Below are 12,159 nucleotides of genomic sequence, written 5' to 3' on the forward strand. Positions count from 1 at the left end.
GGGGCAAATGTGACCTCACAGTTTGGAAATAATGGGGTTGAGAGCTAGTCATCAGATGCCCATGATAATGTAAGGTAAGTTGTGTAGCATATCTTTGGTATTTAATTGAAGAATAAATGCCTCTTCTGAGGTAAGGTCTTGAGAGGGGATTGGGTGGTTGTATCTTAAAGGTAATGCATTGGCAGGGTGGGTGTTCTGCTACATTCCTCCAGTTTATTGGATGTTGTCCCCAGGGGCCTGGATTTTCACAGGAGGCACACATTATGGGCTGATGAAGTACATCGGGGAAGTGGTCAGAGACAACACCATCAGTCGGAGCTCAGAGGAGAATGTGGTGGCTATTGGCATAGCAGCCTGGGGCATGATTTCCAACCGAGAAAGTCTGATTCGCAGTGGTGATAATGATGTAAGAAACATGTACAGGTTGGTGGGGAAACAAAGAGGAGGCTTGGCTGTCAATTATACAGATTATGTCTCTGACTGCTGCTCTCAGCAATAACAGTATCTGTGTGAGGCTGCTGCTCTCAGCTATGTGATGACCGAATTGAGTGGTCAGTCAAGCTCTGCTTGTACGTCCGGCACAGCAGACCTCAGCAGAATGCTTTCCAGTGCAACGTTTGTGTAGAAGCACATCTGCCTACTTAGTGTCACCTACTGTGTCCTAAACAATTCAACCTGGGGCCAGCTTTTCTTCAGTGTACGTAGCAGTGAGATGAAACATCAGGTGCTCTACCCAGAACAGGAGGAAACCAAAGCGTTCTCATGTTCAAGATGGTTGCGCACATCGGGCCTGGTGGGGAGAATTTCAGCTGTGTGCTTAGCGTGTCCATGTGGAAGTTCAGCTGCTCTAATTTCATGTCAGGCATTGCATTAGGGAACAATCTCTTTCATGGTTATTCTATCTGCTGCGAAATCCCTACACACTCACCCATAGTGGGGATTCCCATGAACTAAGTCACATTGTGCCTGCTGCTGCTGTTGAGGATCTTGCTTATTGATAGTATTGTCCTGTCTGTCAGATACACTGGCATAGTTGTTCTTGTCTTTTTTCCACTAGACATTCTAGAACATGTCTAAAAACCATCCTGCTAGATAAATAAAAGCAGTTTAGTTTACTGCGGGCTCTAAGAAGGTTTGAGGATTGAACTAGGTGATCTCAAGAGGTCCCTTCCAACCTAAAAAATTCTGTGATTCTATGAGGTGTTGAAAGTAAGATTGCCACAGATTTAATGTTACTGGTGGCTGAAGGAAGCATGCATTGCTTAACAGGATCTCTGAAAGAGCTAAACAGTTGCAAATAACTTCCACTGTTCCATTGGCTGAAGTGAAGTTATGAGATGATCATCGCAAATCAGGCTGCTCTTGTAAAAAAAACCCCTTTATCTGCAAATATTTATGCTGTGCTCTTGTATGGCATTTCTTTCACTGTCTTCTGCTGCTGTTGAGACTGCCAGTGAGCAGTGTCTTGAGTCAGGAAATTCAGACTCCTAAATAATGAGGAATAGTTGGTGCCTAGGGGTTCAGCTGTCACTGGCTTGTCCTTGGAGGCTTGTGCATGCTCTGCCCTTGGATCTCTGTTAAACGCTGTGCTTGTGCTTCTAGGGGTACTACTTGGCTCACTACATCATGGATGATCTCAAGAGAGACCCCCTCTATTGCCTGGATAATAATCACACCCATCTCTTACTGGTTGATAATGGCACCCATGGGCATCCGACAATAGAAGCAAAAGTACGAACTCAGTTAGAAAAGTACATTTCGGAGCGGGTTATCCCAGGTAGGTGTGGGTGCCAGGTTGAAGATCTCCTTCTACTTAGTTCTTGCATGCTTTGGGGCTGACGCACAGTGATTTTTTTGGGAACAAAAGACTAGTGGTAGCATCCCTTGGATGCTGAGCTGGAAGGGATGTGTTAACTGCATTGCATCTTGAGCACTTTCAGGAACAACCAGCCCTCTTCAGAGCTGGTTCCTCTCCTCTTATCTTCCTTTCTTTATGTGACAATAGTCCTTTGTGGGACACAGCAAATGATCCCTTTCAGCCATACAGCCCTTCCCTCCCTTCCTGATGGGCTATCAGTTGGAAGCTGACCCTTCTACATCTTCCCACCTGGCACTGAATTCCAGGTAGCTGAAGCACAACTACACAGGAGCTGAAATTAGGCTTTTCCCAAAATATTGTTTTGTGATGGTGATGGATCCATTTGCAGCCTGCTCCTAAAAAATTTCTTTCAGCCCCTTCTTTGCCGAAATAGAAAGAAATCAAAAGCCTTGACAAGAAATTCTTAGTTAAAGAAGTTTTTGGATTTTTGTTGTTGGTTTTTTTTACTGTGTATCTCAGCTGAAGCATACTTGCTGTTAGTCATGATGAAGCACCCAGAGTCATTATGAAACTTGGTATGTCTCTTAAACACTAGCTTCTAGAGTTATGGGATTCTTAGCTTTCCTTCACAATTGAAAATGTGAAGTCAGAGGTTCTGAATCTTCAGCTTGTGATAAGAACCTTGCACCTAGACTCAAAATGGTCAAAGCAGTAGGTAAATACAATAAAATCATGTTTTAGGGACCTCGGAGCTAGTAAAAATTATGATTATTAGGAGGGAAAAAAGCATCTGTTGGAGAAGGGTGTCTGAAGCCAGATATGCAGAATGTTAGGCAAAACTGAGTTTTCATTAAAAACAGGAAGAGCTGTTAATAGGTTTGGCAAAACCAGCAGTAAACTAGTATCAGAGTGTTTGCATGAACTGCTTGGAAATTCTTTCATTGTACTTGTGAAAAATAAGTTGTTCAGACTGCATTGGATTGAATCTTTTTCCTTTTTTTTCCTTTGGCATGTTTCACAGAATCTAATTATGGTGGGAAGATTCCAATTGTGTGTTTTGCCCAAGGTGGAGGGAAAGAGACTTTGAAAGTAAGTTTATTTCTTTTACTTATTTCCAGGAGTGACAATAGGGACATTGCTCTAACATTTAAGACAGATTACTCCACAAACAACTTGATATACAGTCCTATTATTTACTGAAGCTTGCCTAGTACTTGCTATAGAAAGACCTTGCTTGCAATTGCATTTAAGCTTATGAAGTTTATTTCAGTTAAAATTTTCTGTGCAGTTTCTACCTCAAGCTGACATCCTGGAAAACTGTTGGCTGGGACAGTTCAGTTATCTCAGTTCCTCCGTAACAAATGCAGCACAAAAATGTTTGTTTCTTGTGTTTATTTGAGCAGCAATCAGAAGAGTCTTTGTCAACCATGGAGCTCTTCATCTTTTTTATACAAATTTGCCTAAACTTTGGTTTGGGAAAACTTGGCTTGCCCATGCTCAGTGGAGATTAGTGCTTTCTTGTAACATACAGGGAAGATCAGCTGTGCTGGAGATACTACAGCTCAGAGCTTGCTTGAACTGACTTGTGATTGCTGCTCCTGAGAACTGTGGGCTGCACCTACTTTAAATCTAGGCAGCTGAGCAAGGCAGGAGGGCTCAGCTGACTCTGCCCCTTCTAAGCCTAGAAGGGGAGGGACCAGGCATCACCTTCAGATAGATGACAGGTAGGAGGAGGATGAACAGAACAAAGAAGGCAGAAAGAAGTTTCTTGAAACAGGATGTCTAACTGACGCTTAGGGAAGGGGAAAAAAGAGATGACTTCTAGATCTGTCTTAGTGTTAAATAACAGGGTTGTTACTTCCCCCTCCACCTTGCAAGAATGAAGATGAGAGGCCTGACTGAGGAGGGTGTGACTGAGGGAGTAAAGGGACCTGGCACCCGGGAATTAAAGTGAGGGGATGTGCAATCAGGCTGTGTGGGAAGGGAACAGTAACAGTGAGGAGAGATGGTTCTGACTGAAGAGCTGATGTAGCCTGGGCTGAAGGACCTTGAGAAAGAGCTAGAAAAGGAGCTGGATTTTGCAAGAGGGTAGGATACAATGAAAAGAATGTGTCAGTGTTTGAGTCAGTAAAACTGAAGCAGGGTGGTATTCCTAATTATTTCTTTTGAAGAGGTGATCTTAGTACTACCTGTTCTGACCAGAGCTATGCTGTTAATATTAAGGCTAATCAAACTATTTTGCTTGTCAGGATGATAAACAATGTGAATTCAAAGCACAGCCTCTGTCACCACTTCATTGCTAACATTAATCAATTAGTCTGAACCGCTCTGAAATTTCAGATCATTATCCCAGCCTCCCTGTATGTTTCCTGTGTGTTTTTGTTCCATTCACATGATTAATTTTAGCTTTTCCCACGGGTAGATTGTGGGCAAATACAGATGCAGAGTTCAATGTGTTAATGAGAGGGCTTAAGTTGAAATGAAGCATCCATTCAGGTTCTAGAGCAAAGCTTTGCTGAAAAGGACGTGTTGAATACGCCCATCTCCTTTTAGCTCCAAACTGCCAACATTTAAGAGAGGATTTGGCCATCGCTGAAGAAGCTGTTTCTATATGCCATGCAGTGTAGTTAGTTGGGCAGCCTTGTGGTTACATGTATATTATGGAGAGATCTCAAACCCACTGTAAAGAAATGATACATAACACGGACTTACTAGCTATCTAATCAGAATGAATAAAAGCCTTGTTAAAACAAATGCATAATTCCTAGCAAGAGCTTCCTCTGAAAAGTAACTGGATGATAGTCCAATTAAGGGTTCAGGCCAGTCTCCTGGCTATTTATCAGTGTTACTAGTACACAGAGACATCTGTGTCTGCCTTCTTGCTCATTTGTAGGTGAAGCCCTTTTCTCAAGGAGTAAATTGAGTCTCTGATCAGTCCAAAGTGACACAGCAGGTTCCGTGCTGTGGATGTCTGTCCTTGCCATACCTTGGTCTTAGCAGTGTTGGCCAGGAAAGACTCCCTCTTTCTCAGCTTGTGACAGGTCAATGATGACAGGAATCAGCTTTAGCAGAGGAGAAGTAAAACTGTTTCAGGCTTCTGTTTTAAACTCCCTGTGATGTAAAACATGCACTTTAGCTGGACCCTTCTTAAGAAAACCACTTTGATCTAGTTGGTAAGAAAAAACATCTTGCATTTATCATGGACCCGCTATCCAATTAACAGGAGTAACGTCCTCACAGTTTTGATGACTCCAAGTTGATTTTTTTTTTTGTTCTCATGAAACTGCATCTTCAGATAGCTAATAGATATTCTGTCTTTCCAGTGGTTGATGATAACTTGCACTGACTCCTTTTGTACGGTTTGCTGGCAGACAGCTTATATTCTCATGACAGTGTTCTAAATGGTAGTGATGCAAATGAAATAAATGTCTCCAGTTGTGGTCTTTGCAACAGGAGGTCTAATGGTCCTTCCATCATTATTTCACATCTTTTTTTTTTTTTTTTTTTTTTTCCCCCTTGCCGATGAGCTGTGTACAACATTGCTGTTTGAGAAATCACATAAGCAGCTACTTGGAGACATTCAGTAACATTGGAGTTCAGTGTTCTCATGATGCTACAGAAGTGATCTTTATGTAAGACTGCTGCTTGTATCTCCAGCAAATAAAGCCAGAGCCCTTGTACTCAGCTGTGGTGTTACTTGAGCAATGCTGCACCATAAAACAGCAGTGACTGTAGCTAGGCAATGTTGTAATGTGTCCTGAATGCCATTTCCACTCAGCAATTTTCCTGATCTGCTAATCAGCTCTAAAATTTGGCAGATGATGATTTCTGTCCCTCAGTTTTTATGGGACTCTTCACAGCCCTCTGTTTTAAAGAGTTGTCATCTAAGGGTATCAGTGGGTAGTAATAAAAATACTGCTGTGGACCGTGGGTTTCTGTTTTTCTCGCCTAAGTCAAACCTACAAGCGCTAGGCTTTCTTACTGAATGGTAGGCTCTAATAACACAGTCATGCTTCAAGTGATCACCTCTTCCTCTCTGGCTCCCTAGTCTATCAATGTGGCCATCAAGAGTAAGATTCCCTGTGTTGTGGTGGAAGGCTCTGGCCGGATCGCTGATGTTATTGCTAGCTTGATGGAGGCAGAAGGCACTCTTGCTTCTTCATGTGTCAAGGAGAGCTTGCTCAGGTATCTGCCTCGCACCATTTCAAGGCTCTCAGAAGAGGAGACTGAAAGCTGGATCAAATGGGTAAGTGCATGCTACTGCAGGGAGCTAGCAAGGCTGAAAGTGGGAGAAGGGTAGAGGAAACAGAAGGTCAGGAGCGGCTAGTGACTTCCAAATCAGGGATCTTGCTATCTGGTGATACCTATAGGATGTGTGGGGCTCCTTGCCATGATGTATCCGGGGGGATTTAAAAAAGAAGAATTCCAAACTCTTGTAACTTAGAGGAATTGGAACAGGAGTGGGGGATTGCAGTCTTTTGGAAAGGCAGCACATGTCTAGGCACAAGAGAGCTAAGACCAAATGTTTTGCAACTGTCTGCTCCCTGGATGCTTGCAGTTCCTCTGGAGCGCTGGCTGCTGGATGTGTCTCTTGGCTGATGTGCTGATTGGTGTTGCAATTCCTTTATGTGCTTTGTGAACGTGGAGAAATTGGATATTTACTGAATCAAGCCTCACACTGCTAAATCCTGCTGAATTGCTCAGAGACAAAGGGTTATCACTGTAGCGACCATGGACTTCCAAACTGCAGCAATTCTACTTCAGGATTCTCTTATTGTCTGTCTTCCTGCATCCCTTAAGATATTGGGCAGGACAGATTTCCCTTACAGACTAGGAGGGGGACATTTAGGACTAGAGGCTTACTCGGTCAGTATTTTGCCACAGCAGCATCCCTACACCATCTCCACTGGGACTCTGTTAGTGTGTGTACTGTGTACCTGGGATGCAGTTGAAGGTACAACACTGTACATAACACCAGCAAATTCTTCTTTTGGTTTTGTTTGCCTCTTTGACCAGAGGTAGAGCCTTCAGGATGTAGCCACCATTGTGATCCCATATGTAACTGTTTATTACAAGAGTGGTTTTTGGAGACTGGGAAAACTGGAGAAGTAAGGAGAGCATCTGCTATCTTAGAATCATAGAATCATTTAGGTTGGAAAAGACCTTTAAGATCATTGAGTCCAACTGTCAATAGAATCATAGAATCATTTAGGTTGGGTTGTTTGGGCCAGTCTTGGGAAACTGTTGTAACTCTTTGGTTACCTGACTTTGGGTGGACCTGTTTTTGGTATACGTCTGCTCTCCTTATTTGGGACAGAAAAAAATGTAGCTCCAGAAAAGTCTTACTGTTCTGTTATTTTTCAGAAGTCTTAGTTCCAAGAATGCTTCAGCTCAGTGAACAATCCATTAACTTGAGCTAATTGACTTTCTCAATTAACTGCCCAATACTTTATCCTGGATTCTGATTCTGTTTTGCTCTCTTGGTTAATTATTTCCTACCCACGCTCACAGTGGGGAGCAGGGAGTGGGGAGTGATTGCATACTCAAACTTCAGTCAAAATTCATAATGGGGGATGGAAAATGTTATATTGCTTCCTGTACGCTTAAGGCCTCTTCTCTCAGCTTTCCATGCCCTGCCCTTAACTTTTTTTTTTTTTTTTTTTTTAAAAATGAATGTACCATTGCAAGTTGTTTGCAGGCCCCAGGGAGGAATTCAGACACTCAAACTTTTGTGTGTATTTTCTATGATATAAACCAAGCAAAGCTTGTGAAGTTTAAGCAGCTATTGTTTCTGGCAAGGCCTGACTCAAATCTCTTGGTTGGAGCTTGGCAGAGTGAGTCCATGGATCAACCTGCAAGTTCCACTGGACAACCTGCTCCACTTGACCCTGTTTGAGCAGCGGGATCTCCAGACCTATCTTCCAACCTCAACAATTTTCTGCTTCTGTAATAAGAAGCTTACAGGAAAAAGGGCAGGAATAGGGCATGGTCTTTTGCAGAGGCAGTCCTGCAGAAACTGTGTCTGAACTTGCACTTTGAGCCTGGGGACTGTGACATCCAAACCTGAAGAGGAAGAACTGCCCTCTGAGCAGACCATGACCCTCTGGTTTCTAGAAGGAGCTCTGCACTGGGGAGTGTGGAGCTGCTGAAGGCAGTTTTCCCTGTTTGGTCACCTGACCACACTCCTCACAGCTTCTGCTGAGCTGCCTTGGAGTGTACCACCTCCTGCAGTCAAGAATGGCTAAGATTATTTGTTTTGTATGTGCTAGAATGAAAGTAACTTTATAAGGCTTGGTTATGTGAGAAATGGTCTCTGGTTTTGACAAAGCATAGGAAGGTAGAAACTGTTCTCTGATGAACTGCTAGACATTTATTGGAAGTTGCGCTGTCACAGTCTGTTTTTTCTTTCTGAGTAGTTTCTGATTACTGAGATTATATCTTTTTGGTTATGATATTCTGCATAGGGGAATTATAGTTGCTGTATGCTCAGAGGATAATTAATCTTGTACTTTGGTGGCTTTAAAATAAATCTCATTATCTACTTTGATCTGGACTTGATTAATTTTTAACTGTATGTGGAAGTAGGACTGATGAGAAGCAGTTTTGCTATGATGTGATGGGAAATTTCTTTTAAAGGTGCTCTAGGAGATCAACTACTAAACAGCCTAGATTGCTTTGAAATGGAACTTTTCCTTTTTGTAGATCAAAGAAGTCCTTGAGAACCCCCATTTACTGACAGTTATCAAAATAGAAGAAGCTGGAGATGAAATTGTGAGCAATGCTATTTCTTTTGCTCTGTACAAAGGCAAGTAATTGTTTTTCTGTTTTGGTGTTTTTTGGGGGTTTTTTTTGGTTGTTTGGTGGTTTTTGTTGGAGTTTTTGGGTTTGTTTGTTTGATTGTTTTTTTAATAGATGGGAAAAGATGGCTATTTATTTTCTAGAGCAGCCTTCCTTAGAGCAGTGCCATCTCTCTAGAGTTAAGCTCCTGCCACGGTGTGGAGCTTGTCTTCATCTCAAGTGGTATGGACAGGCTACAGCAGCATTATGGGATCTGTTAGTGTGGGTGAGATTGAAACCCAGTCCAGATAATTGAGAAGGCATTTAGCAGAGGTTTGTGGATGCTGGGATAGCATCTCTGAGTAGCAGCACACAAGTATGCAACACAACAGGGAGTCAGGAAGCCAGGCAAAGGATCTTTTCTGGTTATACTGCAGAAGTGGATTACTCTGCATCCTGCAATATAAAATCAAGTGTCTTTTGTTATATATGTGGATTGAAGAGGTTTGACTGGCAGCAGGGAGACAAGTATCCAGTTAATTAACAGTCAATGTGCAGGGCTGCTTCCTAACTCTTTCAAATCCCAGTGACTCGCTACTGTGAGTAACTCGGACCTGGGCTCTCTGCTACTGCAGCAGAGCAGAACTGGTACCCAGTGAAAGTTGTTGGGCTGACCTCATTTTCCTGTCTGTGCATAGAGAAAGCTTATGAAAGTTACAGCTCGTCATGACACTTCTTGTGTAGGGCCCCATTGGGAATCCTGCAGAATTTGTTTTGTGTAGAGGATGCAGGACACTGAGGAGCCGGAAGGAATTGTGCTGATTTTGGTTGATGACATGCTCCTAGCATCTTGTTTGGTGCCTATTTTGGACCATAAACATGTCTCTAAGCCTCCAGCATCCTCTAAAACTCTATCAGGAATATGCACGTGAGTCTGGGGAAAGACACTTGATAGGGGTCTTGTCAGGTAGAGTGTGAAAAGCAGAGATGAATAACTATGCCAAGAAGCTCTTTTGTCTCTGGTCTTTTACCTAGAGGATTGTTCCTTCTCTGCAGCTTTCAGCACCAATGAACATGACAGAGATAACTGGAATGGGCAGCTGAAGCTGCTGCTGGAGTGGAACCAGCTGGACCTGGCCAGTGACGAGATCTTCACCAACGACCGAAACTGGGAGGTACAGACCACTTGTGTCTGAGTACAGTGACATGGGACAGGGGAGCAGTGGGAAGAGAGATGTTGTAACAGCAGCCACTAGCTCTGTACCCCAACCTCTGTGATGATCAGAAAGAGTGTCTAGTCCTCCTTGCACTGACATCACTAATTGCAAAGGTTATCTGCCTCTGCCAGGACTCTAGGCCATCCAACAAAGTTAACTGCATACAGAAAAAACTGATTCTGTTGAAAATGTGGCAGTTAGCCACATGTGTCAGGCCTTTAGGTAAGCTTTACGTGTCTCATGTGCTCCCTAATATTTGCTTTTCTTCCTAGTCTGCTGACCTACAGGATGTCATGTTCACAGCCCTAGTGAAAGACAGGCCCAAATTTGTCCGTCTCTTCCTGGAAAATGGCTTGAATCTGAGGAAGTTCCTTACCACAGAGGTCCTCAGAGAGCTGTACACAAACAACTTCAGCAGCCTGGTGTTCAAGAACCTGCAGATTGCAAAAAACTCCTATAACGATGCACTCCTCACATTTGTGTGGAAGATGGTTGAAGACTTCCGAAGAGGTCTTAAAAGAGATGACAAAAATAGCAAGGATGAGATGGAGATACCTCTTTCGGTAAGGGTTGAACAGTTTGATTCCACTGTGTGTCCCCTGAAAGGAAAAAACAAAAGTTAAGTTTTGTTTCTGGTATAGCAGGATTTGCTTTAACAGCCTCAGCCTTGTTTTACGATTAACGTATTGCCCCATTTTACAAATGCATGTAACGGTCATTTAACTACAAGAAAAATGGGTGAGTTTGGGTGTGAGTTAAAATATTTTCTATTAGAGCAATCAATGCTCTAGTTATGCTTGTAATTTATACCAATATAAATTCAGAGTCTGGTACAGAGGTGCCAGCTGGGCATGAGGAATTTGGACTCTTACATTTTGGTACAGACTCTTGTATCTTAAACCTTGCTTGTTGCAAGGGTGTCAAGCATCTTCTGGACTTTATTTCACTGTCAGGTAGAAGCAGAAATAGTTATCACAGCACAGTAGGTCCAAACATCAGATCCAGATCTGAATTTCAAAACTGAAGCTTGGGCATCAGATAGGAAACCTCTGAAATCAGTTGTAGACTTCAGAGATGCAATGCAACACATGAGACATTTGGGGGAAGCTTGGTTTAAAAATTCTGGTTAGCTCTGAGAGTTTCCACCAAAGCTTGTGGTTCTTAAAAGTTTTGTTGCTCAGAAGACATTTTGTGATGGCTTTGCCGTTGCCAGTGCTAATTGCTCTAATGCAAAGATGGTGGTATAGAAATTCCTCTTTGTTTAAGTTTTTGTAAAGTTCAGGGTCTTGCTTAAACACAAAAGGCATATTGGTATAAAGTCAGTATTCCTTTTAGAGGATGTTAATCTGTGTTCTCTAAACACAAAGTCAAGCTGTGAATGAGGCTATCTGAACTGCATGGGTTAAGGCAGAAAGTGACTGTGACCCAAATGTCCTTTCATGCCAACTTCAGGAAAAACAGGGAGGCTGATTCTTCCACATCAAATAGGAAAATACAAGGCTTTAATGTAATGTGATGGGTTGACCCTGGCTGGACGCCAGGTGCCCACCAAAGCCGTTCTATCACTCCCCCATCCTCAGCTGGACAGGGGAGAGAAAAATATAACAAAAAGCTTGCGGGTTGAGATAAGGACAGGAGAGATCATTCACTAATTACTGTCACGGGCAAAACAGACTCAGCTTAGGGAAAATTAGCTCAATTTATTACAAATCAACCACAGTAAGGTAAATGAGAAATAAAACGAAATCTCAGAACACCTTCCCTCCACCCCTCCCTTCTTCCCAGGCACAACTTCACTCCCAGATTTCTCCACCAAGCCCCCCCAGCGGCACAAGGGGGACAGGGATGGGGTTTACGGTCATCACACGTTATTTTCTGCCGCTTCACCTCCTCAGGGGGAGGGCTCATCACACTCTTCCCCTGCTCCAGCGTGGGGTCCCACCCACGGGAGACAGTCCTCCATGAACTTTCTCCAATGTGGGCCATTCCCACGGGCTGCAGTTCTTCACGAACTGCTCCAGCATGGGTCCTTTCCACGGTGTGCATTCCTTCAGGAGCACACTGCTCCAGCGTGGGTCCCCCACGGGGTCACAAGTCCTGCCAGAAAACCTGCTCCATGGGCTCCTCTCTCCACAGATCCGCAGGTCCTGCCAGGAGCCTGCTCCAGCGCAGGGTTCCCACGGGGTCACAGCCTCCTTCGGGAACCCACCTGCTCCGGCGTGGGGTCCTCCCCGGGCTGCAGGTGGATATCTGCCCCACCGTGGACCTCCCTGGACTGCAGGGGGACAGCCTGCCTCACCAGGGTCTTCACCACAGGCTGCAGGGGAATCTTCGCTCCGGCGCCTG

The 12,159-nt window shown here is 43.7% G+C and overlaps 1 protein-coding gene across 5 annotated transcripts in view; it reads left to right on the forward strand.

Moving 5' to 3' along the window:
- The window catches only part of TRPM8 (transient receptor potential cation channel subfamily M member 8), a 163,446-nt gene that overhangs the window by 128,029 nt on the left and 23,258 nt on the right, over positions 1-12,159 (forward strand). For all 5 annotated transcript variants that reach the window (XR_011324445.1, XM_069782150.1, XM_069782148.1 and 2 more), the window contains 7 exons: positions 234-406; positions 1,603-1,777; positions 2,841-2,908; positions 5,868-6,065; positions 8,522-8,624; positions 9,653-9,771; positions 10,086-10,376. Coding sequence is in view for 4 of the 5 variants with exons in the window: in XM_069782150.1 (XP_069638251.1) it covers positions 234-406; positions 1,603-1,777; positions 2,841-2,908; positions 5,868-6,065; positions 8,522-8,624; positions 9,653-9,771; positions 10,086-10,376 (1,127 nt within the window). In the remaining variant the exon portion in view is untranslated. The remainder of the gene's footprint in view (positions 1-233; positions 407-1,602; positions 1,778-2,840; positions 2,909-5,867; positions 6,066-8,521; positions 8,625-9,652; positions 9,772-10,085; positions 10,377-12,159) is intronic.

This window comes from Haliaeetus albicilla, chromosome 4 (genome assembly GCF_947461875.1).
Source record: "Haliaeetus albicilla chromosome 4, bHalAlb1.1, whole genome shotgun sequence".
In the NCBI taxonomy this organism is placed as follows: domain Eukaryota; kingdom Metazoa; phylum Chordata; class Aves; order Accipitriformes; family Accipitridae; genus Haliaeetus; species Haliaeetus albicilla.